Source organism: Hemiscyllium ocellatum, chromosome 13, assembly GCF_020745735.1.
Source record: "Hemiscyllium ocellatum isolate sHemOce1 chromosome 13, sHemOce1.pat.X.cur, whole genome shotgun sequence".
NCBI classification, from domain to species: Eukaryota; Metazoa; Chordata; class Chondrichthyes; order Orectolobiformes; family Hemiscylliidae; genus Hemiscyllium; species Hemiscyllium ocellatum.
In genome coordinates, this window is record NC_083413.1 from 84,678,088 (window position 1) to 84,705,963 (window position 27,876).

The window sequence follows — 27,876 nt, forward strand, 5'->3', positions numbered from 1 at the left end:
TTCTTTCTCTCTCTCTAACACCCCCTTTTCTCTCACTCTCTCACACACATCCTTTCTCTCAGACCCCCTCTCTCTCACACACATCCTCACTCTCTCACACCCCCTCACTCTCTCAGACCCCCTCTCTCTCTCACACCCCCTTTCTCCCTCTCTCTCAGACCCCCTCTCTCTCACACACATCCTCTCTCTCAGACCCCCTCTCTCTCTCACACATCCTCACTCTCTCACACCCCCTCACTCTCTCACACCCCCTTTCTCCCTCTCTCTCACACACATCCTCACTCTCTCACACCCCCTTTCCCCCCCTCTCTCACACCCATCCTCACTCTCTCAGACCCCCTCTCTCTCACACACATCCTCACTCTCTCACACCCCCTCTCTCCCTCTCTTACACCCATCCTCACTCTCTCACACCCCCTTTCTCCCTCTCTCTCACACCCCCTCTCTCTCACACACATCCTCACTCTCTCACACCCCCTCACTGTCTCAGACCCCCTCTCTCACACCCCCTTTCTCCCTCTCTCTCAGACCCCCTCTCTCTCACACACATCCTCACTCTCTCACACCCCCTTTCTCCCTCTCTCTCACACCCCCTCTCTCTCACACCCCCTTTCTCCCTCTCGCTCAGACCCCCCTCTCTCACACACATCCTCTCTCTCACACACATCCTCTCTCTCAGACCCCCTCTCTCACACACATCCTCTCTCTCAAACCCCCTCTCTCTCACACACATCCTCTCTCTCTCAGACCCCCTCTCTCTCTCAGACCCCCTCTCTCTCACACACATCCTCTCTCTCACACACATCCTCACTCTCACACACATCCTCACTCTCAGACCCCCTCTCTCTCACACACATCCTCTCTCTCACACACATCCTCTCTCTCAGACCCCCTCTCTCTCACACACATCCTCTCTCTCAGACCCCCTCTCTCTCACACACATCCTCTCTCTCACACACATCCTCTCTCTCACACACATCCTCTCTCTCACACACACATCCTCACTCTCAGACCCCCTCTCTCTCACACACATCCTCTCTCTCACACACATCCTCTCTCTCTCAGACCCCCTCTCTCTCACACCCCCTTTCTCCCTCTCAGACCCCCTCTCTCTCACACACATCCTCTCTCTCAGACCCCCTCTCTCACACACATCCTCTCTCTCAGACCCCCTCTCTCTCACACACATCCTCTCTCTCAGACCCCCTCTCTCTCAGACCCCCTCTCTCTCACACACATCCTCACTCTCACACCCCCTTTCTCCCTCTATCTCAGACCCCCTCTCTCTCACACACATCCTCACTCTCAGACCCCCTCTCTCTCACACACATCCTCTCTCTCACACACCCCCTCACTCTCTCAGACTCCCTCTCTCTCACACCCCCTTTCTCCCTCTCTCTCACACCCCCTCTCTCTCACACACATCCTCACTCTCTCACACCCCCTCACTCTCTCACACCCCCTTTCTCCCTCTCTCTCAGACCCCCTCTCTCTCTCACACATCCTCACTCTCTCACACCCCCTCACTCTCACACCCCCTTTCTCCCTCTCTCTCAGACCCCGTCTCTCTCACACACATCCTCTCTCTCACACACATCCTCTCTCTCAGACCCCCTCTCTCTCACACCCCCTTTCTCCCTCTCTCTGAGACCCCCTCTCTCTCTCACACATCCTCTCTCTCACACACATCCTCTCTCTCACACACATCCTCTCTCTCAGACCCCCTCTCTCTCACACACATCCTCTCTCTCAGACCCCCTCTCTCTCTCAGACCTCCTCTCTCTCACACACATCCTCTCTCTCACACACATCCTCTCTCTCTCACACACATCCTCTCTCTCAGACCCCTCTCTCTCACACACATCCTCTCTCTCAGACCCCCTCTCTCTCACACATCATCTCTCTCAGACCCCCTCTCTCTCACACATCCTCTCTCTCAGACCCCCTCTCTCTCACACATCATCTCTCTCAGACCCCCTCTCTCTCACACACATCCTCACTCTCTCACACCCCCTTTCTCCCTCTCTCTCCGACCCCCTCTCTCTCACACACATCCTCTCTCTCAGACCCCCTCACTCTCAGACCCCCTCTCTCTCACACACATCCTCTCTCTCAGACCCCCTCTCTCTCAGACCCCCTTTCTCCCTCTCTCTCAGACCCCCTCTCTCTCACAGACATCCTCTCTCTCAGACCCCCTCTCTCTCACACATCCTCTCTCACAGACCCCCTCACTCTCAGACCCCCTCTCTCTCACACACACATCCTCACTCTCAGACCCCCTCTCTCTCAGACCCCCTTTCTCCCTCTCTGACCCCCTCTCTCTCACACCCCCTTTCTCCCTCTCTCTGACCCCCTCTCTCTCAGACCCCCTCTCTCTCACACCCCCTTTCTCCCTCTCTCTCCGACCCCCTCTCTCTCACACCCCCTTTCTCCCTCTCTCTCCGACCCCCTCTCTCTCACACACATCCTCTCTCTCAGACCCCCTCTCTCTCACACATCCTCTCTCTCAGACCCCCTCTCTCTCACACACATCCTCTCTCTCAGACCCCCTCTCTCTCACACCCCCTTTCTCCCTCTCTCTCAGACCCCCTCTCTCTCACACCCCCTTTCTCCCTCTCTCTCCGACCCCCTCTCTCTCACACCCCCTTTCTCCCTCTCTCTCCGACCCCCTCTCTCTCACACCCCCTTTCTCCCTCTCTCTCCGACCCCCTCTCTCTCACACCCCCTTTCTCCCTCTCTCTCCGACCCCCTCTCTCTCACACCCCCTTTCTCCCTCTCTCTCCGACCCCCTCTCTCTCACACACATCCTCTCTCTCAGACCCCCTCTCTCTCACACATCCTCTCTCTCAGACCCCCTCTCTCTCACACACATCCTCTCTCTCAGACCCCCTCTCTCTCACACCCCCTTTCTCCCTCTCTCTCAGACCCCCTCTCTCTCACACCCCCTTTCTCCCTCTCTCTCAGACCCCCTCTCTCTCACACCCCCTTTCTCCCTCTCTCTCCGACCCCCTCTCTCTCACACACATCCTCTCTCTCAGACCCCCTCTCTCTCACACACATCCTCTCTCTCAGACCCCCTCTCTCTCACACCCCCTTTCTCCCTCTCTCTCAGACCCCCTCTCTCTCACACCCCCTTTCTCCCTCTCTCTCAGACCCCCTCTCTCTCACACCCCCTTTCTCCCTCTCTCTCCGACCCCCTCTCTCTCACACCCCCTTTCTCCCTCTCTCTCCGACCCCCTCTCTCTCACACACATCCTCTCTCTCAGACCCCCTCTCTCTCACACATCCTCTCTCTCAGACCCCCTCTCTCTCACACACATCCTCTCTCTCAGACCCCCTCTCTCTCACACCCCCTTTCTCCCTCTCTCTCAGACCCCCTCTCTCTCACACCCCCCTTTCTCCCTCTCTCTCAGACCCCCTCTCTCTCACACCCCCTTTCTCCCTCTCTCTCCGACCCCCTCTCTCTCACACACATCCTCTCTCTCAGACCCCCTCTCTCTCACACACATCCTCTCTCTCAGACCCCCTCTCTCTCACACCCCCTTTCTCCCTCTCTCTCAGACCCCCTCTCTCTCACACCCCCTTTCTCCCTCTCTCTCAGACCCCCTCTCTCTCACACCCCCTTTCTCCCTCTCTCTCCGACCCCCTCTCTCTCACACCCCCTTTCTCCCTCTCTCTCCGACCCCCTCTCTCTCACACACATCCTCTCTCTCAGACCCCCTCTCTCTCACACATCCTCTCTCTCAGACCCCCTCTCTCTCACACACATCCTCTCTCTCAGACCCCCTCTCTCTCACACCCCCTTTCTCCCTCTCTCTCAGACCCCCTCTCTCTCACACCCCCTTTCTCCCTCTCTCTCAGACCCCCTCTCTCTCACACCCCCTTTCTCCCTCTCTCTCAGACCCCCTCTCTCTCACACCCCCTTTCTCCCTCTCTCTCAGACCCCCTCTCTCTCACACCCCCTTTCTCCCTCTCTCTCAGACCCCCTCTCTCTCACACCCCCTTTCTCCCTCTCTCTCAGACCCCCTCTCTCACACCCCCTTTCTCCCTCTCTCTCAGACCCCCTCTCTCTCACACCCCCTTTCTCCCTCTCTCTCAGACCCCCTCTCTCTCACACCCCCTTTCTCCCTCTCTCTCAGACCCCCTCTCTCTCACACCCCCTTTCTCCCTCTCTCTCAGACCCCCTCTCTCTCACACACATCCTCTCTCTCAGACCCCCTCTCTCTCACACACATCCTTTCTCTAAGACCTTCTCTCTCTCACTTTCTCTCCAACATTCTCTCTCTCACACCTTCTCTCTGACACTCTCACACACTCACTTTTTCACACACGTTCTCTCCGAGCCCCTCTCTTGCACACACTTTCTCTCAGATCCACTTTGTCTCTATCCCACACTCACTTTGTCTCTCTCCCACACTCACTTTGTCTCTCAGACCCTCTCTCAGACCCTCAGACACACCCACTTTCTCTCACCACACTCTCTCTCTCTCTCACACGCCTTCTCTCAGACCCTCTCTCGCACACCCACTTTCTCTCAAACACACTCTCTCACACCCACTTTCTCTCAGACACACTCTCTCACTCTCACACACACTTTCTCTCAGATACACTCTCACACATTCTCACTCTCGAACAAACACACTTTCTCTCAGTTTCTCTCACTCTCTCACACACACACACACACACTTTCTCTTAGACCCACCCACACGCACACACTTTCTCTCAGACCCTCTCTCACACACTTTGTGTCTGATCCCCTCTCTCTCTCACACACTTTCTCTCAAACACTTTCTCTCACACACTTTCATTCAGACCCTTTCTCTCTCACTCTCACACACAAACTTTCTCTCACTCTCACACACACACTTTCTCTCAGACCCTCTCTCACAAACACACTTTCTCTCACTCTCTCACACACAAACTTCCTCTCAGACCCTCTCTCTCTCACACATCCTCTCTCTCTAACAAACACACTTTCTCTCAGACCGTCTCTCACACAATCATTTTCTCTCAGACCCTCCCTCACACGCACATTTTTTCTCAGACTCTCTCATGCACACACTTTCTCTCAAATACTCTCTCACAAACACTTTCTCTCAGACCCACCCACATGCAAACACTTTCTCTCAGACCTTCGCTCTCTCACACACACTTTCTCTCAAACACACTCTCTCTCACACTTTCACTCAGACCCTTTCTCTCACTCTCTCACAAACACTTTCTCTCAGACCCTCTCTCTCTCTCTCACACTTTCTCTCATTCTCTCACACACTTTCTCTCAGACCCTCTCTCACAAACACACTTTCTCTCACTCTCTCTCACACACACACACTTTCTCTCAGACCCACCCACATGCAAACACTTTCTCTCAGACCTTCGCTCTCTCACACACACTTTCTCTCAAACACACTCTCTCTCACACTTTCACTCAGACCCTTTCTCTCACTCTCTCACACACACTTCCTCTCAGGCTCTCTCTCTCTCACTTTCTCAGATCTCTCTCTCTCACTTTCTCTCAGATCTCTCGCTCATAAACACTTTCTCTCACTCTCTCACACACACACTTTCTCTTAGACCCACCCACACGCGCACACTTTCTCTCAGACCCTCTCTCACACACTTTGTGTCTGATCCTCTCTCTCTCTCACACTTTATCTCAAACACTTTCTCTCACACACTTTCATTCAGACCCTTTCTCTCTCACTCTCACACACAAACTTTCTCACTCTCTCACAAACACACTTTCTCTCAGACCCTCTCTCACACTTTCTCTCACAAACACACTTTCTCTCAGACCCACCCACACACACTTTTTCTCAGACCCTCTCTCACACACTTTCTCTCAGATCCTCTCTCTCACAAACACTTTCTCTCACTCTCTCTCAAACACCCTCTCTCACACACTTTCACTCAGACCCTTTCTCACTCTTTCTCACACACACCTTCACTCAGATCCTCTCTCACACACACACTTTGAGACCCACTCTCTCGCACACTTTCACTCAGACCCTTTCTCTCACTCTCTCACACACAAACTTCCTCTCAGACCCTCTCACACACACTTTCTCTCAGACCCTTGCTCTCTCACACACACTTTCTCTCAGACCCTTGCTCTCTCGCACACTTTCACTCAGACCCTTTCTCTCACTCTCTCACAAACTTCCTCTCAGACCCTATCTATCTCTCTCTCACACATACACACTTTCTCTCAGACCCTCTCTCACACACACTTTCTCTCAGACCCTTGCTCTCTCACAAACACTTTCTCTCAAACACTCTCTCGCACACTTTCACTCAGACCCTTTCTCTCACTCTCTCACACTCATACTTTCTCTCTCAGACCCTCTCTCACACACACACTTTCTCTTAGATCTCTCTCTCAAACGCTTTTTCTCACTCTCTCTCTCACACACACACACACACACACTTTCTCTTAGACCCACCCACACGCACACACACACTTTCTCTCAGACCCTCTCTCACACACTTTGTCTCTGACCCTCTCTCTCACACACTTTGTCTCAAACCCTTTCTCTCACTCTCTCTCACACACACACACTTTCTCTCACTCTCTCTCATACACACACTTTCTCTCAGACCCACCCCCACACACACTTTCTCTCAGACCCTCTCACACACTTTCTCTCAGATCCTCTCTCTCACAAACACTTTCTCTCACACACTTTCACTCAGACCCTTTCTTTCTCTCTCATACACATACTTTCTCTCAGCCCCGCTCTCTCACTTTCTCGCAGATCTCTCTCTCATAAACACTTTCTCTCACACTCCCTCTCAGACCCTCTCCCATTCTGACCCTCTCCCTCTCGGACCTTCTCTCTCTCTCTCTTTCTCCCCCCCTCTCTCTTTCTCCCCTCTCTCTCTCTCTCTCTCTCTCTCTCTCTCTCAATTTGTCACAAAAACATTCTCTTCCTTACACTCCCTCACACACATCTTTTCCTCATGCACACACTTTTTTTTTCTGATTCTCCCACACACTTTGTCTCATACGCCCTCACACACATGCTCAACATCTCATACTATTTCTCACTGACTCTCTTAAACAAGTCTCTGATTCTCACAATGTCTGACACTTTCACACTCACACTCTCTCAAATTCACACTCACAAGAACAATCTCTTATGTATACAAGGTAAATGTGAGGTTTTGCATGTTGGAAAGTCAAATCAAGGTTGGAGTTTCTTGGTGAATGGTAGGGCCTTAGAGTGTAGTGGAACAGAGGGACCTTGGAGTTCAGGTTCACGGTTCTCTGAAAGTGGAGTCACAGGTAGACAGGGCAGTGAAGAAGGCTTTTGGCATACTGGTCTTCATCAGTCAGGGCATTGAGTATAGACGTTGAGAAGTTATGTTGCAGTTGTACAGGACATTGGTGAAGCCTCACTTGAGGTATTGTGTTCAATTGTGGGCATCTAGCTACAGGAAGAATGCAGAAAAAAATTACAAGGATGCTGCCAGAACTTAACGGTTATAAGGAGAGATTGGACAAGCTAGGACCCTTTCCCTCAGATCATAGGAGACTCAGGGAGGAATCTTATAGAAGTGAATAAGATCATGAGAGGCCTGGATAGGGTGAATGCACTCAGTCTTTTTCCCAGAGTTGGGGAATCGAGGACTAGAGGGCATCAGTTTAACATTAGAGGGGAAAGAATAAAAGGGAACCTGAGGACAACATTTTTACACAGAGGGTGGTCCACATATGGAATGAGCTGCTAGCAGAAATGGTTGAGGTGGGTGCATTAACATCTTTTTAAAGTTACTCAGAATATTAAAAAAAGGTTCTAGTTAAAAGATTCTTTTGAACACACGGGTAATTTGTAACATAAAATAGATGCATATAAGCAATGCATAAAAGTATGAAAGAAAATCATTTAGACCTAGACGTGAAGTTAACTAGCTTTAGGAAATAACTTCGTAATTTATTGGCCATGAACAATCTATTGCGAAGTCCTGACAGTAAGAGTAGCTGTATAATTTTATAACTAACTTTATACTAATCTTAAAGCAAATAAATTAAACTAACTTATTTTGATTTTTTTTCTATATTTAATCAGAACAGTGGAAAATATAAGAGGAATAGTTGAATTTGATCCAATAAAATACAATGAATTACAGAATTAATTCCGTCCCTGTAGATTAGCCAGCCTGAACAGCCTGAAGGAGGGTCGCAATTAACTTTGGAATGTGAATGAATAGGGTTCATACAAAGTTCTCAAGGCCTGGAGATTACACTGCCTGCTAAACACCATGAGATTATTGGAACCTGGGATGCCCATCATTAATTAGGTGTTTCACAAGATTGGTTATATGGATTAGGAGAGAAGGGCTGTAATATGTTGTATCTGATTATTGTCATACAGAATAGTATAAAATACTGCTTTTTATTGTACAAGTGAGTGTGTCACTGGTCTTTCTTCCAATCTGAGCCAAAGATTAAATGAATAATTGAGTTTGTTCATTGAGGCCACTTGCCTCCAGAAGTTTTTATCCCCAGTTGATGGCTATGCTCCTACAAAGGTATCAAAAGATCTCTTATTCATAAAATCTGGGTAGGAACAATTAGACAATTTTGAGGGTAATTGAATGTTTAAACTTCATTGTGTTGTAAATCCAGTGACTGAGAGGTTGATTTAGTTTAGCTTACTATCTATGGGTTTTAACACTAAATTGAATTGAATTGAATTTATTATCACGTGTACCGAGGCACAGTGAAATGCTTGGTCTTGTGAGCAATACAGATAGATTGTAGTTAAGTAGCATAGATAAGTAAATAATAAGTAAACAGCAGCAAAAACAAAAACAAAAACACAGTTACAAGCAAATATTAAGAGTTTGTAAGTCCAACAGTAGGGTAGAAACTTTTTTGAAACCAGATGGTGCATGTGTTCAGGCTTCTGTACCTTCTCCCTGATGGTAGAGGTTGTAGAAAAACATTGCCAGGATGGATGGATCTTTGAGAATGTTGGCAACCTTTCCTTGAATCTATAGATAGGGGGTTGACCTTTGTGATTGTCTGGGCTGAGTTCACCACTCTCTGTAACCGTCTCCGATCTTGAATGGTACTGTTGACATACCAGGGTAGTGATACATCCAGACAGAATGCTCTCGATGGCGTACCTATAAAAGTTGGCAAGGGTAGTCACCGTCATGCCAAATTTCCTCAGCTGCCTGAGGAAGAAGAGATGTTATTGGGCCTTTGTAACCAGTGCGTCCACATGAAGAGTCCAAGAAAGCTTTGTTGTGGATGATCACTCCTAGGAGCTTGACGCTGTCCACTTGTTCCACTTCTGTGTTGCTAATGTGTAAGGGGGCATGAATAACATCCCACTGAAAGTAAAGGTCTGCTCCAGCATAGTTTCTGTTCTTGATTTCAAACCATGGTCCTCCTTATTTTTGTAACCTCTTCCAACGTGGTAATTTCTTTAACAGTACTCCCAATTGTGGCCTGGCTGATCAATTCCAACTTTTATCACTCCATAAACAGCAGTTGTGCTTTCAACAGACATGATGAATTCTAGAATTTGCTCCCTGACCCCCTCCATCTCTTTACCTCTCTTCTCTGTCTGTGTGTTTCTCTTGCTCATTCTCTCTCTCTCAAGATGCTCATTCATATTCTTTGAGACAAGGTTTTGATCTAATAGCTACTTACATTTACGATGTCAAATTTTCTTTGTATAGTCCCCGTCTTGGGATGTTTAACTGCATTAAAGGTGTGTTATAAATGCAAGTTGTTGTTACTGAGGGTTCTTGACATTGCTCAATTTTTTCTCATTATACTTATTTGACAATGATTTAACTCTGAAATAAATCAACACTGTAATTCAAAGTATTGTTAAGTACATGATTCGGATACAAAAATAATTTGTAGGTTGGTCAATTGTGTAAAGCATTGTTAGTTCCCATTATATCAGCTGGAGAATCTTCATAGTGCTGTTGTGTTCTGTACAGCAATCTTACGTGCACTGAATGTCTTTGCTTTCCAACCAGCAATCAGTAAAAGCAATGTTCCAAGGGCATTATAGCCAAGTTGTAGACCCAGGTACCTGCAGAACATTAAAATAGTTAATAGAATGTCATTTTTATATGATCTACCTTCACAGGAAAACAAAAGAAGCTCATTATGGGACAATACAGGGCTTGTTAGAATAACTAACAGTAATATGTGATTAGTGTTACATTTCAAATCCAGAACAGACTTCTCCCTGTCTCATTTCTGTCACATTTCCACCCCTCTTGGCATTCTGCAGAGACCATTCCTTCTGCGACTCCTTTGTTCTGTCCACAACACCCATTCCGGCACCTTCCCTTGCTGCCGCAAGAGATATAAAGCCACATCTCCCCCCTCAACTCCATCCAAGGCCTGAAAGGGTCCATCCACATCCTACAAAGCCAAACACCTCATCGACAGTGTCTGCTGCTCTCGATGGGTTCTCCTCCACACTGGGGAGACAGGATGCCAACTCACGGACTGTTTCAGGGAACATTTCTGGGACACTTGCCAAACAATCCCATCATCCTGTGGCTGAACACTTCAACTCTCCCTCCCATTCTGCAAAGGACATGTAAGTCCTGGGCTTCCTCCACAGCCAAATTCATCACACCCAATGCCAGGAGGATGAACGTCTCATCTTCCACTTTGGGATCCACCAAACATAAAATATCAATGCAACTTCACCAGTTTCCGCACCTCCCCTCTCCCCACTTAACCCCAGATCCAACACTCCAACTCAACACCACCCTCTTGAACTGTCCTACCTGTCCATCTTCCTTCTCACCTATCCACTCCACCCTTCACTCCAACCTATCAGTATCACCCCCACCCATATCTATCTATTGCCTTTCCACCCATCTTCCCCCATCTCCTATTTATCTCTCACCCTATGCAGAGTTAACCCACGTAAGGCTGCAGGACCAGATAACATCCCGGGCAGGGTGCTCAGACGTACTGCCAGATGTTCTCAAGGACATCTTCAACATCTCCTTGAGCTGAGCCATTGTTCCAACGTGCTTCAAGGCTGCTACCATTGTGCTCATGCTGAAGACGTCTTCAGTGTCTTGTCTTAATGACTATCCCCTTTTGCGTTTACACCATCACCATGTAGGCTTCAAGATGCTCATAATGCAGATATTAAGACCCTGCTGCCCCCTTCACTGGACACCCTGCAGTTCGCAAGTCAACCCAACTGCTCAACAGATGATGTCATTTACAAACCTTCCATTTGGCCCTAGCCCACTTGGAGAAGGACACCAAATCAGACTATTACTCAGACTTCAGTTCTGCATTTAACATAATCTTTCCTCAGCATCTGATTGGAATGCTGGGCCTAAATACCTCCCTGTGTAACTGGATCCTGGACTTCCTGGCTGGGAGACCGCAGAGAGTCAGGACTAGGAACAGCATCTCCAATACCATGATAGTGATCATGGGACCCCCGAGGGCTGTGTGCTCAGTCCACTGCTGTTCACCCTGCTGACACACGACTGTGCAGCGATACACAGTTCGAATCACAGCATCAAGTTCGCTGACGATACGACTGTATGGGTCAGCATACAGACAGGAGGTGCAGCAGTTAATGGACTAGTGCAGAGCCAACAACCTGTCTCTGAATGTGCACAAGACAAAAAAGATGGTTCTTGACTTCAGGAGGGCACGGAGCAACCATTCTCCGCTGGACATCAACTGCTCCCCTGTAGAGATTGTGAAGAACACTAAATTTCTTGGAACACACCTAGTGGAGAATCTCACCTGGACCCTCAACGCCAGCTCATAGCCAAGAAAGCCCAGCGACATCTCTACTTTCTGCACAGGCTCAGGAAAGCCCACCTTGTCACCGACCCCGCATTCCCCCCCATTTCATCCCCCCCCCCCCCCCCCAAGCCAACCCACCCCCTCCCCAATCCTCACCCTATTCTACAAAGGGTTCATTGAGAGTATCCTGAGCTGCTCCATCATTGCCTGGCTTGGGAATTGCACCACCTCGGATCATAAGACTCTACAACAAATAGTGAGGACAGCTGAGAAGATCACAGGAGTCTCTCTCCCCTCCATTACAGACATTTACACCACATGCTGCATCCAAAAAGCTCAGAGCATTGTGGAAGACCCCACACACCCCTCACTCAAATTCTTCTCCCTCCTGCCATCTGGCAGAAGATATTGGAGCATACAGTCTGACCATGAGAAACTGTTTCTTCCCCCAAGCCATCAGGCTGCTTAACACAGTATAAGCGGACTCTTTCCCATCTGACATTCTTTCATATTGCTGCTAGAAAAATGTCTATTATTCATCATTCTTCTGTTACACTGTAACTCGCAGGTTTTGTACTTATTCACTTTATGCTGTGTATGCTTGTGTAGTTTGTGCTGTCCATGTAGCACTCTCTGTATTGGAGGAATGCTGCCTCATTATTTTACTGTATCAGTCAAATATGGTAGAAATGACAAATAAAAGCTACTTTGTACTCTACTCTAGCCCCCTTCTCCCACCACCACTGCACCACACACACACACACACACACACACACTAATGGAGGGTTTATGCCTGAAACGTCGATTCTCCTGCTCCTTGGATGTGCCTGACCTGCTGTGCTTTTCCACCGCCACACTTTTTGACTCTGATCTTCAGCATCTGCAGTCCTCACTTTTTCCTGATCACGGCATCCTTTGATTACTATAAATTTGTATACCCAATTCTACAGGAAATGGCAGATCATAGAGAGTCAGAGTTCTACAGAATGGAGACAGGCCCTTTGGCCCAAAATGGTCCATGTGTTGCTGGAAAAGCGCAGCAGGTCAGGCAGCATCCAAGGAGCAGGAGAATCGATGTTTCAGGCATGAGCCCTTCTTCAGGAATGAAGAAGGGCTCATGCCTGAAACGTCGATTCTCCTGCTCCTTGGATGCTGCCTGACCTGCTGTGCTTTTCCAGCAACACATTTTCAGTTCTGATCTCCAGCATCTGCAGTCCTCACTTTCTCCCAAAATGGTCCATGCCAACCAAAATATCTGTCCACGCTAAGCCCATTTCCTTGCACTTTGCTCATATCCTTCTAATCCTTTCCTATCCATTTAATACTTCTTAAATGTTGTCAATGTACCTACCTCAACAACTTATATTGGCAGCTCATTCCATTCCTGATGAAGGGCTTATGCCCGAAACATCGAATTTCCTATTCCTTGGATGCTGCCTAACCTGCTGTGCTTTAACCAGCAACACATTTTCAGCTCATTCCATATATGTTCCACACTGTAAAAACGTTATCCTTCAGGTTCCCTTTTATTTTTACCCCTCTATCCTGAAAGTGATGCCTTCTAGTCCTCAATTCCCTAACCCTGGAGAAAAGACAGAGTGCATTCCTTCTTTCCATGCCTCTGATGATCTTACACACCTCTATAAGGTTCCGCCTCAGTCTCCTATACACAAAAGTAAAAAGTCCTGGCTTGTCCAACCTCTCCTTAAAATTCAGACCATTGAGTCGAGACAAATTCCTTGTAAATTTATTTGGCACTCTTTCCAGTTTAATAACATCCTTCCTCGAACAAGGTGACCAAAATTGAACACAATACTCCATGTGCAGCCTCAACAATATCCTGTACAACATAACTTCCAACTTCTGTATTCAAAGCTGTGACTGATGAAGGTTAGTGTGCCAAATTGTCATGTCTACCTGTGACTCCACTTTCAGAGAACTGTAAACCTCTGAAAATCCCTCTGTTCCACTACACTCCTTAAGGTCCTACCATTCACCATGAAACTCCGACCTTGATTTGACTTTCCAAAATGCAAGATGTGCGGTTGTAATCCTATAACCATCCACCAATGAAGATGCTGTCGAGAGTCAGTTTTGCATCTTCCATTCTGCACCAAAACAGTTGTAGACTGCTTTCCAAATTCCACTCAATTTTAGGTATTTAATACTCAATTTCTTCATACTTAAGTACAAATAAGGCAATAGTTGGATTAACATGGGATAATCATTAGATAGGATGAGTGATTTTTATTTATTAATATTTGCGAAGTGAATTAGTCAAACTGAGTTTTTTGTATAAGTGCAGTTCAAGCTCAGATTAAGGGAAACGGAAATAGTACAGACCTTTATGTACAATACACAGTTCCAAAAACTGTGGATTTAATAAGTGGATTAAATTTACAAGTAGTTTGGAGAGCGATAGAGTCAGAGATGTACAGCATGGAAACAGAACCTTTGGTTCAACTCATCTATGCTGACCAGATATTCTAAATATAGAACATAGAACATAGAAGGATACAGCGCAGTACAGGCCCTTCGGCCCTCGATGTTGCGCCGACCGAATCCTACCTAACCTATACTAGCCCAATAACTTCCAAATGCCTATCCAATGCCCGCTTAAATGACCATAAAGAAGGAGAGTTCACCACTGATACGGGCAGGGCATTCCATGAACTCACAACCCGCTGTATATCTAGTTCCAATTGCCAGCACCTGGCCCATATATCTCTAAACCCTTCCTATTCATATACCCATCCAGAAGCCTCCACCACTTCCTCTGGCAGCTCATTCCATACACGTAGCACCCTCTGTGTGAAAATATTGCCCCTTTTATCTTTCCAGTCTCACCCTAAACCTGGAACTGTTGTGGATCCACCCACACCAGGGAAATGACCCTGTCTCTTTCCCCTATCCATGCCTCTTATGAATTTATAAACCTCTATAAGGCACCCCTCAGCCTCCCACACTCCAGTGAAAACAGCCCAGCCTGTTAAGCCTCTCCCTGTAGCTCAAGTCCTCCAACCCTGGCAACATCCTTGTCAATCTTTTCTGAACCCTTTCAAGTTTCACAACATCCTGCCAATAGGAAGGAGAATGGAACTGAATTCCAAAAGTGGCCTAACCAATGTCCTATACAGAGCAATTTATAAGAACTAATCGGGGTGATAGTAATTATCCAGGTGCATCAAAATGGCTGCTGCTGTGGAAATGAAAGTATATGAATATAGGAAAAATAGAAAACAAAAGTAGAAGTAGACCATTTGGCCCACTTCAATTTAACATGAAAACAGAATTGGAAGTGTTTCCATTTTCAGTGGTAATACTATGAAATAGTTATGTAAGTTTTATATTATAAATTTAAATATAAATAAATATCAAATTGATACAACTTAGTTCTCCTGGAAGGTAGAAAACGAAGGGTGACCTTATAGAGATCCAAACGGTCATAAGAGACATGGATAAAGTACATAACCAACAGCTACTCCCCATGGTAGGGGAGTGTAAAATTAGAGGACATAGGTTTAGGGTGAGATACAAAGGGGTCCAGAGGGGTAATTGTTTCACATAAAGGGTGGTGAGTGTCTGGAATGGGCTGCCAAATGTAGTGAGGGAGGCGAGTACAACTTTATCATTTAAGAAACATTTAGATAGGTAATGGATGAGATAGGTATGGAGGAATATGGACCAAATGGGAAAATGGGACTAGATTAATTGTGAAAACTGGGCAGCATGGACTCATTGGACCAAAGTGCCTGTTTCCATGTTTATAAACCTCTGTGATTCTAATTAAATAAAACAACTGAGCGAATTTTAATAACAACACTGCTATTAGTGCTGGAGGAGCCTACTGAAGAGCAGTAAAGCATATAGGAGAGAATTTGAAAGCTATGAAGACACACTTTGAATCCTGTTAATGTTATATATAAATGGTTTGTGTTCAACATCAAATCAGTGGGAGACTTTTTGATCAACAGGTGACCATAATAATAACTCAATCCTGAGAGTTTAGAAAATTGAAGGATTATCTAATCAGAGATAAGACGGTCTTAAAATGTAAGTGAAGCTGCCATGTCAGCATGTCTGCTGAGAGGAGAAACTGATGCTCATGAATACATTTGACAAATGAAGATTCTTTGAGATTATAAATTACCAGCTGAAGCATCTTAACAGGTTTGAATTTGAGACATTTTAGGCTAAATGACAACCTCAGATTCAAAATGAAAGAACATTTTTAGAAACACCTAGTGAGAGAAGGAAGATATAAAAGGGACCTGTCACAGAGGAGAGTTTGTATTTGGAATGAACTGTCATAGGAAGTGGTAGATGCAGGTACAGTTACAAGATTTAAATGACATTTGGATAGGTACATGTACAGGAAACGTTTGGAGGGATATTGGCTAAAAGCAAGCAAGTGTGACTAGTTTAGTTTGGTGAACTTGGAGGGCATGGATGAGCCAGACCAAAAGGTGTTATTCTGTGCTGTATAACTCTATGACAGAGGAGGGAATTTATGCATGGAGCCAGAGAGGTGGGTGAAATCTTCACATTGATATTCACTAAGGAGAGAGACAAGGATGATGATATGTTTAGGGGCATGTCAATGTCATAAATGAGGAGGTGTTGAGTGCCTTGAAAACAATATAGAAGGTAAGTTCCTCAGACCTGATGGGACCATGACACTCAGAGGCAAAAGAATGCCTTGACAGAGATCTTTGTATTCTCTTTAGCAAAGGGCAAGGTCTCAGAAAAGTCAACGTTGTTCCTTTATTTAAGAAGGTAAACAGGAATAATTCCAGGAAATTATAGTCCGGTGAACCTTACATCAGTGGGAGGCAAATTATTGGCTCAGAGTTTTAGGGAAAGGATTTACTCGCATTAGGAAAAGATTGGTCTTATTAGACTTGGTCAGCATGGCTTTAGACAGTGGAAGTCTTGCCTCACAAAGATGATTCAAGTTTTTTGAGGAAGTGATGTAGAAGCAGGTAAGGAAATGGATGATGATGTCTACATGAACTTTACTAAAACATTTGATAAGCTCCCTTGTGGTAGGCTGGCCCAGAAGATTAAATTACATGGAATCCACAATGATTTGGCAAGTTGAACACAAAATTTGCTTGGTCATTGAAGAAAGAGGGAGGTTATGGAGAAGTGTTTTCCACACTGAAGGTCTGTGACAGTAATGTTCCGCAATGTAAAGTTTGTAGTATATATAAATGATTTGGATGAAAACATCTGCCTGATTAGTAAATTTGCAAATGAGACAAATTGGTGGACAAATTGGGTAGTGAGGAGGGATATCAACTGATGTGGCAAGACATAGATCAGTTGGAAAGTTGGGCAGAGAAATGGCAGATGGAATTTAATCCAGGCAAGTGTGAGATGATGTATTGAGAGGTCCATTACAAGAGGAAAGTACCCTGTAATTAGCAGTACATTTGGAGCATTGATATACAGAAGGGGTGCAAGTCCATAGCTCCCTCAAAGTGGCAATATAAGTGGATAGGGTGGTAAAGATAGGCTTATAGTATGCATGTCTTCCTCAGTCAGGGCATTGAGGATAAACATTGGAGAGTCATGTTGCAACTGTATAAGACTTTAATTAGCCCATATTTGGAGTACTGTGTGCAGTTCTGGTCACCGCAATATATAGGAAGGATGTGGAAGCTATGAAGAGGGTGCACAAGAGGTTTACCAGGATGTTACCTGGATTGGAGTGCATTAGCTACAAGGAGAGTTATAGAGATGTACAGCATGGAAATAGACCCTTCTGTCCAACTCATCCATGCTGACCAGATATTCCAACCCAATCTAGTCCCACCTACCAGCACCTGGCCCATATCCCTCTAAACCCTTCCTATTCATACACCCATCCAGATATTTTATAAATGTTGCAATCACACTAACCTCCACCACTTCCTCATTCTATACATGTACCACCCTCTGCACAAAATAGCTGCCCCTTAAGTGTCTTTTATATCTTTACTTTTCCCCCTAAACCTATGCCCTCTAGTTCTGGAATCCCCCACCTCAGGGATGAGACTTTGTCTATTTACCCTATCCATGCCCCTCATGATTATATAACCCTCGATAAGGTCACCGCTCAGCCTCTAACGCTCCAACATAGACTTTTTTCGCTAGAGCGTCAGAGCTGAAGAACGACCTGATAAAATTATGAGAGGCATGGATAGGATGGATAGTGTCGCTTTTCCAGGGTAATATAGATCGAAGGTAAAAGGGGGAAAGTTTTAAAGGAGGTGTGACAAGTAGTTTCTTTTTTACAGGGGTGCCTGGAGTCTGCTGCCAGAGGAATTGCTATAAGCAGATACAATAGCAAGCTTTAAGACACACCTTGACAGATACATGAATACGCAAGGAATAGAGAGATATGGATCACAGAGGCGAAAGGTTTTTATTTTAAAAGGGCATCGTGCTTTAGTTCAGGCTTGGTGGTTTGGAGGACCTGATCATGTACAATACTGTTTTTTGATCTCAGGAGGGCTTATGCATGTTTCATGCTACAACTAGTCTCAGTAAAGTTTGGGTCTGATTAACACTACATCCATCAGGAGCAAATGAGAAATTATTTGGAGAACTCTGTCTCTATGTTTTTATCATGTCCGTATTAAATTATCCTCATAAAAAGGAATAAAGGACTGTCCATGTTTGGATAGGAAGTTGTAAATACCACATTTTTAAAAGAAATATTGAAACAATTGTTGTGACTGAAGGTAGAATGACAACTTACCTATTCCTCAGTAAAATGTTATCATAGTAAGCACACGCTGCACTCTTTCCAGTGCATGTCTTATTCCACCTAATGCAAGTTGAATCAATGACAGCACCAAACACAGCAGGAGCTGGTAACCATGCTGTGAGAAGAAGAAAAGCAAATTGGAAAAATCCTGCATTTCATACCCATACCCTTGTACCATTGTACACATACATCCTCAAACCTATTCACGTTGTGGAATAAGAGGAAAGGCACTGGAGTAACTAGCTACTGTGGTCAAACACATGTTGAATTTTATTCCAAGCCTAATTCCAGCCAGTAAAACTGAAATGGGCAATTTTGTAATCTATTATCATGCTTGTTTCTGTGCCAAAATTAATTAATTTTTTTGAAAATCAGCAATATATGGTGTTGCTCCCCTCAATGAAATATGAAAATACAATTTGTTGAAGGTGAAGCCAGGGCTCTAAACACTGCCAGATTACAAGTCACTATTATTTCAAACGGAAGTGAAACGGTATCTGTCCCACCTTCAGAATGTAATGCATTTCTCAATGGTTTGTATTCCCTGCTGACTTGTACTCACCCAATAGCCTCATTATCAAAAACTGAATCCCAATTGCAAATGATTTTTCATCTTGTCTCACCACACTGTGGAAAAAGAAGAAACCAAGAATTCTTTACTGTAGTTTTGATTGTATGAGCACACGTATAGGACGGTTATCTTCCTTGAAGTAAAGATCAGTCTGAGCAAATTGGCAGCATTGTGCCCACGGTTCTATTCACTTTTCATATTCTCCTCACATTCACTGGAATATTTTCCACTGTCACACTTCCCATTAATGCAAAGGAAACATTTTCTCAGCATTAAGATTTGCTCAGTAAAATGGATTCTTTTTCCCTTAGACCAGCTAGAAAAGCTGTGTCATCTTAACATTGATGTGCAGTTAAATTTATCTGTCAAACCATTTCACATGTGTCTAACCATTGCATACGTCTATTCAATTGATCCTTGCTACTCTAAGACCATGGAAACTAGAATCACTGCTGTATCATCACCTGCGATTCTTCTCCAAATGCAAGAACCCACTTAGAATTTCCTGGAGTGTTCCAAAATGAATGAATAAACTCGGCAGACCTATATAAACAATTTTAAAGAAAATGAATGCCGAGTTGTTCTTGTCATGGTTCACTCTGGTTGACTCTCAACAGCTTCTAAGACTACCACATTCCCAGAAAGGAGAATCCCTAGCACGCGTTATGAAAACCACTTTTTGGAGTATTGAGGCTTGTGGACTTTCAAGTCACATTTCAATTTGACTTTTGGAGAAGAGATGTTGGGTATCAATTCTCAGAGTGAATGAATTGCACACAGGAGATCACACGATAACTTGATCCGACTGGAGTTAACAACTTTTACCTTTTCCCCATGGGATATTGCACAAACAGTCTGCAGGTTATCGTGTTCAAAATCTATGTATGAACACATTCAGTGAAGTGTAACTCAATACCGATGGATGTGACATATGATTACTTAAGCTACACAACTACTGCAAGAATTCAAGAATAAACTTATATCTGAAACTCCACTGGGAAATTGCTAGTGGTACCTATATGCCAAGAATCTTTTTACTGATGTATTAAAGAAAATTTTCAATTGGTAGAGATTAAACTTCAGTGTAAAATGAAGAAAAATTGGACTCTTGACTACTTTCATTCAGCTGAACAAACTGGTCAAGTTGACAGGATAAGAGGTCATCATCTGTATTTACTGCTGATCAGTGATATCAACCAGGAATTGACATGTTAATATTTTGATAACGCTCTGGTGAATTCTCCTGAAGAGTTTGCACCAGAATTGACCACTATTAACCCTACATTTTCTATCTTACGTGGTCACTCAATGGAATGGTTAGTTTAAAAGTGACAGAACACAGTTAATAAGAACAACAATGCAATTAAAATTTATGTCATCCAGCATTCACAGGAAACCGATGAATAAAACCTGACAGTCATCAGGGAGTTGCTATCACAGCAACAGTAGGAGATGGGGAAAAATGTCACATTAATCATTTCTTGTGAGTATCCATACTTTCTGAATATAACACTGAGATCAGGGGCGGCACGGTGGCACAGTGGTTAGCACTGCTGCCTCACAGCGCCAGGGACCTGGGTTCAATTCCTGCCTCAGGCGACCGACTGTGTGGAGTTTGCACGTTCTCCCCGTGTCTGCGTGGGTTTCCTCCGGGTGCTCCGGTTTCCTCCCACAGTCCAAAGATGTGCAGGTCAGGTGAATTGGCCAGGATAAATTGCCTGTAGTGTTAGGTAAGGGGTATGGGTGGGATGCGCTTCGGCGGGTCGGTGTGGACTTGTTGGGCCGAAGGGCCTGTTTCCACACTGTAAGTAATCTAATCTAATCAGCATGTCACTAATCCACAAGTCACACCAAGTAGGGAGAAAAACTGTGGGGTCACTTTCACCATTGGTATTAAGCCTTCTCTCCCTTTTTTTCGAGTGAATTCAAACTACCGCAGGTTTGCCACCTTACTGGTGATCATCAGCTCAAATTTGCCATATGAAATAGAAATAAATATTTGAGTATTAATTTTGGATCTTCACTATGCTGTCAGATCCTAAGCTGATTTTCATAGACAGATTATTGCACCAAGGTTGGTGGAGAGTGATTAGGAACATTTGGCTGAGAGTTTTTACCTCTACGCTCTGGGAATCTCAAATCACCTTGAATTCAGGATTGCTAATTCAAACCTCAGACTTTAATAGATTTTGTGGGCACAATCATACTAGGTGGTACTTGTCCACAGTATTCAGTAAGAAGTGAACATTAATGGTGATGCTCATTCCAATTTGTTTTGAGAAGGCTGTGATAACCATTTTCTTGACCTGATGCAATCCATGGTTGGTGCAGACTTGATCAGCTGAATGGCCTCCATCTGCACTGTAGGGATTTTATAATTCTATTTAAGCAAAAGTGTACTGCCATTGGAGGCAGTCTAGAGAAGGTTAGCTCAGGTAATATGACAGTGGAAGGACTGTCTTAAGAGGAAATGTTGAATAGGTTGGGCCTGTACTCACTGGAGTTTGGAAGAATGTGAGGAAGCCATAAAATTCTTGTGGAACTTGACAGGGGTAGATGCGGAGAAGTTGTTTCCTCTTGAGAGAGAGTTTAGAATCTGTGATTTGATTTGGTTTGTTTGATTTGCTTTACTGTTGTCATATGTATCTTAATACAGTGAAAAGTCCTGTTTTGCATGCAGTACCAGCAGAAAATAACATACGAGGACATACAGATCGTATGGAGGTTAGAAAGAATGAGGCATAAAAAGGTACAGCTGCACAAAAGCAAGATCACCATTAGATTTCAAATTAGACAGGTCCATTCAACAGTGCTAAAAAAAAACCCACACTAGTCTAGCACATTACAATCCTGAGTGGTTAGCATTGCTGCCTGACAGTGGCAGTTAAATTGCAGCTGTGGGCATCTGCGTGAAGTTTGTACATTCTCCCCATGTCGTGCGGGGTCTGTCGGGTGCTCCAGTTTCCTCCCACAGTTCAAAGGTTTGCAAATTAGCTGGAAAGGCCAAAGTAAATTACTCATTTGCAGGGTTATAGGGATAGAGTATGGGTCTGGATGGGATTCTCTTCAGAGGATCGGTGTGGACTTGGGCTGTTTCCACACTGCAGGGATTCTATGGTATATATGGTATGGAAGTTTCAAGCTTCTCTATCTTCTGCCTGATGAAAGAGGTTGGAAGAGATTATTACCAGAGTGGGAGGGGTCTTTGTTGATGTTGGCAGCCTTTCCACAGCAATGATAAGCGTAGATGGAGTCCATGGATGGGAGGTTGATTTTCATGATTGTAATGGTTGTACATTTAAGATGAAAATGAGAAGGAATTTCTTGTGAATTATCTTGTGGAGTGAATCTGTGGAATTCTTTATTGCAGAGGCTGTTGAGGCTGGGTTGTTAAACATGTTCCTAGGCTGAAAGACTGATTTTTAAACAGCAAGGGAATCAAGGGAAAAGGCAGGAAAGGATCATCAGATTAGCCATGACTCTCTGAATGGTTCAGCAGATCTGCTGGGTTAAATGGTCTATCTGCTGCATGTTCTACAGTCTTATGGGTTGTTGGAGAAAGCAACAAGTTGCATTTAGTATTGTGTTATCAACAAGTAGGAGACAGTGAGGACATTTCAACTCCCCCTCCCATTTCCTAAGGACATATCCATTCCAGGCCTCCTCCACCACCTACATAATGCCACCTGCCAACTGGAGGAGGAACTTCGACTTCTAAACTTCTGCCTCAGGAACTTACAACCACAAGGCATGGACATTGAATTCACTAATTTCTAAATCTCATCTCCCCCCACTCCATCCCAGATCCAACCCTTTGACTCAGATCAGCCCTCTTGACCTGACCTACCTGTCTATCTTCCTCCCACCTATCTGCGCCATGCTTTCCACCGATCCGTCACTATCACCTCCTATCTTCAATCGCCATCCCACCTACCATTTCCCTATCCCCACTCCCCTCCCCCTAGTTCTCTCTCAAACCCCTTGCCCTTCTCCAGTCCTGAAGAATGGCCCTTCCCGAAACATCAACTCTTGCTTCTTGGATGCTGGCTAACCTGCTGTGACTTTTCCAGCACCACGCTTTGTCAATTCTGTTATCAGTGAGTAAAATGTCCCAAGGTACTTCACAAAAGTGCTATCAGATAACTCTCTCCAAAGGAGAAGCTATGAGGATTGGTGAGACAAAGCTTGATCCAAGAGATTGTGTCCAAACCCTCCTCTATAAACCAAAAGGGACACATGATGATTAGATTCCAAGTACTGTTGTAGTTCTGTTTGCCGAGCTGGGAATTTGCGTTGCAAATGTTTCGTCCCCTGTCTAGGTGACATCCTCAGTGCTTGGGTGCCTCCTGTGAAGCGCTTCTGTGATGTTTCCTCCAGCATTTATACTGGTTTGTCTCTGCTGCTTCTGGTTTGTCTCTGCTGGGTCCAGGTTGATGTGCTTATTGATTGAATCTGTGGATGAGTGCCATGCCTCTTGGAATTCCTGGCTGTTCTCTGTTTGGCTTGTCCTATAACTGTAGTGTTGTCCCAGTTGAACTCATGTTGCTTGTCGTCTACGTGTGTGGCTACTAAAGATAGCTGGTCATGTTGTTTCGGCTAGTTGGTGTTCATGGATGTGGATCGTTAGCTGTCTTCCTGTTTGTCCTATGTAGTGTTTTGTGCCGTCCTTGCACAACAGCACTCAAACCAACAGCCACTCTCAGACAACAACTCACCAGAATGAAGGACCCAATACCTAGCATGAGTAAAACCAATGTAGTGTACAAAATCCCATGCAAGGACTGCACAAAACACTACATAGGACAAACAGGAAGACAGCTAACAACCCGCATCCATGAACACCAACTAGCCACGAAATGACACGACCAGCAATCCTTAGTAGCCACACACGCAGATGACAAGCAACATGAGTTCGATTGGGACAACACTATTATTATAGGACAAGCCAAACAGAGAACAGCCAGAGAATTCCAAGAGGCATGGCACTCATCCACAGATTCAATAAATAAGCACATCGACCTGGACCCAATATATATCGACCACTGCAACAGACAGCTGGAACTGACAACCAGAAGTGGCAGCGAGAAACCCCTATAAATGCCGGAGGAAACATCACAGAAGCACTTCACAGGAGGCTCCCAAGCACTGAGGATGTCACCTAGACAGGGGACGAAACATCTGCAACACAAATTCCCAGCTCGGCAAACAGAATCACAATGAGCACCCGAGCTACAAATCTTCTCACAAACTTTGAATTCCAAGTACTTACCGGAGCACTGTCATGTAGAGAGGATTGTGGGTAAGCGAGGCTATGAATCCAACAAAAGCAATGCTAACAACCATTGAAAGAAGCAAGTGGGTACAGCTGACTTTGCAGTGTCCAGGACGAGCATAGTCCTCATTGTTGGAAGTCTGAATGCAGCTACAATTCAAGTGAGTCTAGATCAACAGGAAGAATGGTACTGGTGTGAGTGGATCTTCAATATACACTTATACATAAAGACGAAGTAAATTTTACACTTCCCCCTACACATTTTTAGGACTCGTGTTAAATAACAAATGGGCAGCTTGGTGCCTCAGTGTTTAGCACTACTGTCTCACAGCACCAAGAATCCAGTTCGATTAAATCCCCGAATTGGATTACGTCCCCAGGAGACTGTCTATGTGGAGTTTTCACATTCTCCTCATGAGTTTCCTGCTACAGTCCAAAGATGTGCATGTTAAGTGGAATGGCCATGCTAAATTCACCATAATGTCCAGGGATGTGCAGGGTTACAGGGATGGAGATATCTGGGTAGATGATCTTTGGAGGGTCAGTATGGACTTGCTTAGTCAATCTGTCTATTTCTACACTGAAGGGATTTTATGAATCATCATTCGCCAAAGTACTAGTCAGGAATTCCTGAATATTTATTGGACTGTATTGGTATAGGTTTATTTTGTTTTAATAATGCTAGGACTGAACACATTTATAACTAAAGTACGAGTATACAGACATGATGAGTTATGTGATGTTTTATAGGTGCTTTAGTCTGTGATTCTTTGCTATATGTTAATTGCATAACATTTAACAACTGTTGAATCATGCTATAACAGAAATTATTGACTGACGTTCCAGGAATATAATGTAATTCAAATAGGCGGCATTACAACATTATCAAAATTCCTTGTATCTTTATGATGAAAATGTTATTGTGGTTTTATTTTACCTGATGATTGATGTCAAATAGTTCAGTTGATTAATTGAGGTTGATCAGGTATAAGGTGAAAGTAGAGTCTAGTTTAGAGAGGTGCTGGAAAAGCACAGCAGTTCAGGCAGCATCCTGAATAAAATCGATGTTTCGGGCAAAAGCCCTTAATCAGGAACACAGGCAGAGAGCAAGAAGGATGGAGAGATAAGTGAGAGGAGGGTGGGGGTGGGGAGAAAGTAGCATAGAGTACAATAGGTGAGCGGGGGAGGAGATGAAGGTGATAGGTCAGGGAGGAGAGGGTGGAGTGGATAGGTGGAAAAGAAGATAGGCAGGTAGGACAAGTCATGGGGACAGTGCTGAGCTGGAAGTTTGGAACTGGGGTGAGGTGGGAGAAGGGGAAATGAGGAAACTGTTGAAGTCCACATTGATGCCCTGGGGTTGAAGTGTTTCAAGGCAGAAGATGAGGCGTTCTTCCTCCATGTCCTCGGCAGAGTGGGAGGGGGAGTTGAAATGTTGGGCCACAGGGCTGTGTGGTTGATTGGTGCGGGTGTCCCAGACATGTTCCCTATAGCGCTCTGCTAGGAGGCTTCCAGTCTCCCCGATGTAGACTCTGGTTTCCAACATCTGCAGTCATCGTTTTTACCTCGTTGATTTTAACCCTACTGCAAATCCTCTTGCAAGGATGCCTGCCTTGAAGAAGTTTTCCTCCTCTCTCTACAAGAATCTCAGGGAGTCCCTCTCCCACTGCAACTCCCAGGTCATTTCCTCTGCCCTGAAGCTCTTCAACCATGTCCTGAAATAAACTCACTACCATAGCCATATTTGCTTCCTCAGTGCCTGCCTCCGTAACCAACTCATCCCACATGGACTCCGGACCACTTTTAAACCAGCAGAATTCGGATCCGAACAGGACAAACAGTACAGACTACGGATTCAAAAACACCAGCAACAGTTCTCCTTCAGGATCCTCCGCTCCACGCTCACAGCAATGCACCGACACCTAACCTCTCTACAGTCAGCCCTGCCTCAGCTGAGATCCACACTCTCTCAGAATTGCAAAGGACCTTCTGTACTATATCCTCAGGAGAATTCATACTCTCAACAAACAGTATTTCAACTCCATCTCAAACATCAAAATCTGCAAGTACAACAAACTTTTATTTACCCACCTCTGTAACCAGCGCTCCTCAAACAATCCAGTAGGTTCCCTGGAACTGCTCAGATGCCATTAGCCGTGCAGCCACCATCCCCACGCTGATTGATTATGTCACTTCCGTCCCCATCATGGCCACTCCCATAGCCACTTCCGCCCTTCACAATTCCTCATGCACCACACGTGCCATCACTTCCGCCCCTCACATCATCACTGATGTCACACGCTCAGTGAATTCTGCCCCCACCACTGCCGTGTTTGCCACCACTTCAACCCCCACCAATGCCACTCACCTGCATTCTGCTGACACGCCCCCCACAGATTTCACTGTCACCATCCCCGCCCCCCGGAACCCTGAGTGGAACACCACCCCTGCTCATGCCCCATTCCCCCCACCACCACACCCACTCCAGTTACCGGTTCCACCCCCACTCTCAGCTCCACACCCATACCAGATCCCAGCTCCCAGCCCTGCTGAGTTTTCGCCATTCCCCCAGACACCCCCCCCAACCCCCACCGAGGATGAACGATCAGTCCTCAGCAAAGGACTTACCTTCATCCCCCTCTGCCCACGCAATGAATTTAACACACGCTGTGACGTCGAACACTTCTTCCGTTGCCTCCGCCTCCAAGCTTACTTTCACAATCAGGATTCCCGCCCACCTTCCGAGGACCCCTTTGCCCACCTCCAACACACTCCATCCACCTGGACACCCCATGCTGGCCTATTACCCACCCTCAAATTCTTCATTTCCAACTGCCGCCAGGACATTAACCGCCTCAACCGGTCTACCACCCCACCCCCCCACCCCACTCCAACCTCTCACCCTCAACGCGCAGACCTCCAATCCCTCTGCTCCAATCCCGACCTCAACATCAAGCCAGCAGATAAAGGGGGTGCAGTGGTAGTCTGCCGCACTGATCTCTACACCACTGAAGCCAAACGCCAACTCAAGGACACCTCTTCCTACCACCCCCTCGACCATGACCCCACCCCCATCACCAAACCATCATCTCCCAGACCATACAGAACCTCATCACCTCAGGAGATCCCCCACCCAGAGCTTCGAACCTCAGTACGGGAACCCCACACTGCCCGGTTCTGCCTAGATCCACAAGCCTGACCACCCTGGCCAATCCATTGTCTCAGCATGCTCCTGCCAAATTCAGCAGTGGGCTCTAATAATTAGCTGTATAATCAATATGAGTAAATTACAAATTGGAACACCATCCAGGATGCCAAGTAGCAAATGTGGCCACACTGGGCTGCCACCTGCTGGCAGGTACACCACTGTTCATACCACAATGGAAGAATCCCTAATGATTTTAAATTTTCTGGACACACTCTCAGACACAACTGACAATATCAGACTTTGGACGCAGAAAGATCTGGTCATGGCAAAGCTGAAACAACTGGTGGTGATGGGGAAAACCAATGAGCTA

General features: G+C 45.6%; 1 protein-coding gene across 2 annotated transcripts in view; it reads right to left on the reverse strand.

Annotated features, from left to right (window-relative positions):
• Positions 1–8,070: 8,070 nt before the first annotated feature.
• Positions 8,071–27,876, reverse strand: part of LOC132821637 (solute carrier organic anion transporter family member 2A1-like) — a 151,357-nt gene continuing 131,551 nt past the window's right edge. For both annotated transcript variants that reach the window (XM_060834345.1, XM_060834346.1), the window contains exons 11-14: positions 24,359–24,528; positions 19,081–19,145; positions 18,510–18,633; positions 8,071–10,058 (exon numbers count right to left, since the gene is read on the reverse strand). In XM_060834345.1, the coding sequence (XP_060690328.1) occupies positions 9,938–10,058; positions 18,510–18,633; positions 19,081–19,145; positions 24,359–24,528 (480 nt within the window). In that variant the 3' untranslated portion in view covers positions 8,071–9,937. The remainder of the gene's footprint in view (positions 10,059–18,509; positions 18,634–19,080; positions 19,146–24,358; positions 24,529–27,876) is intronic.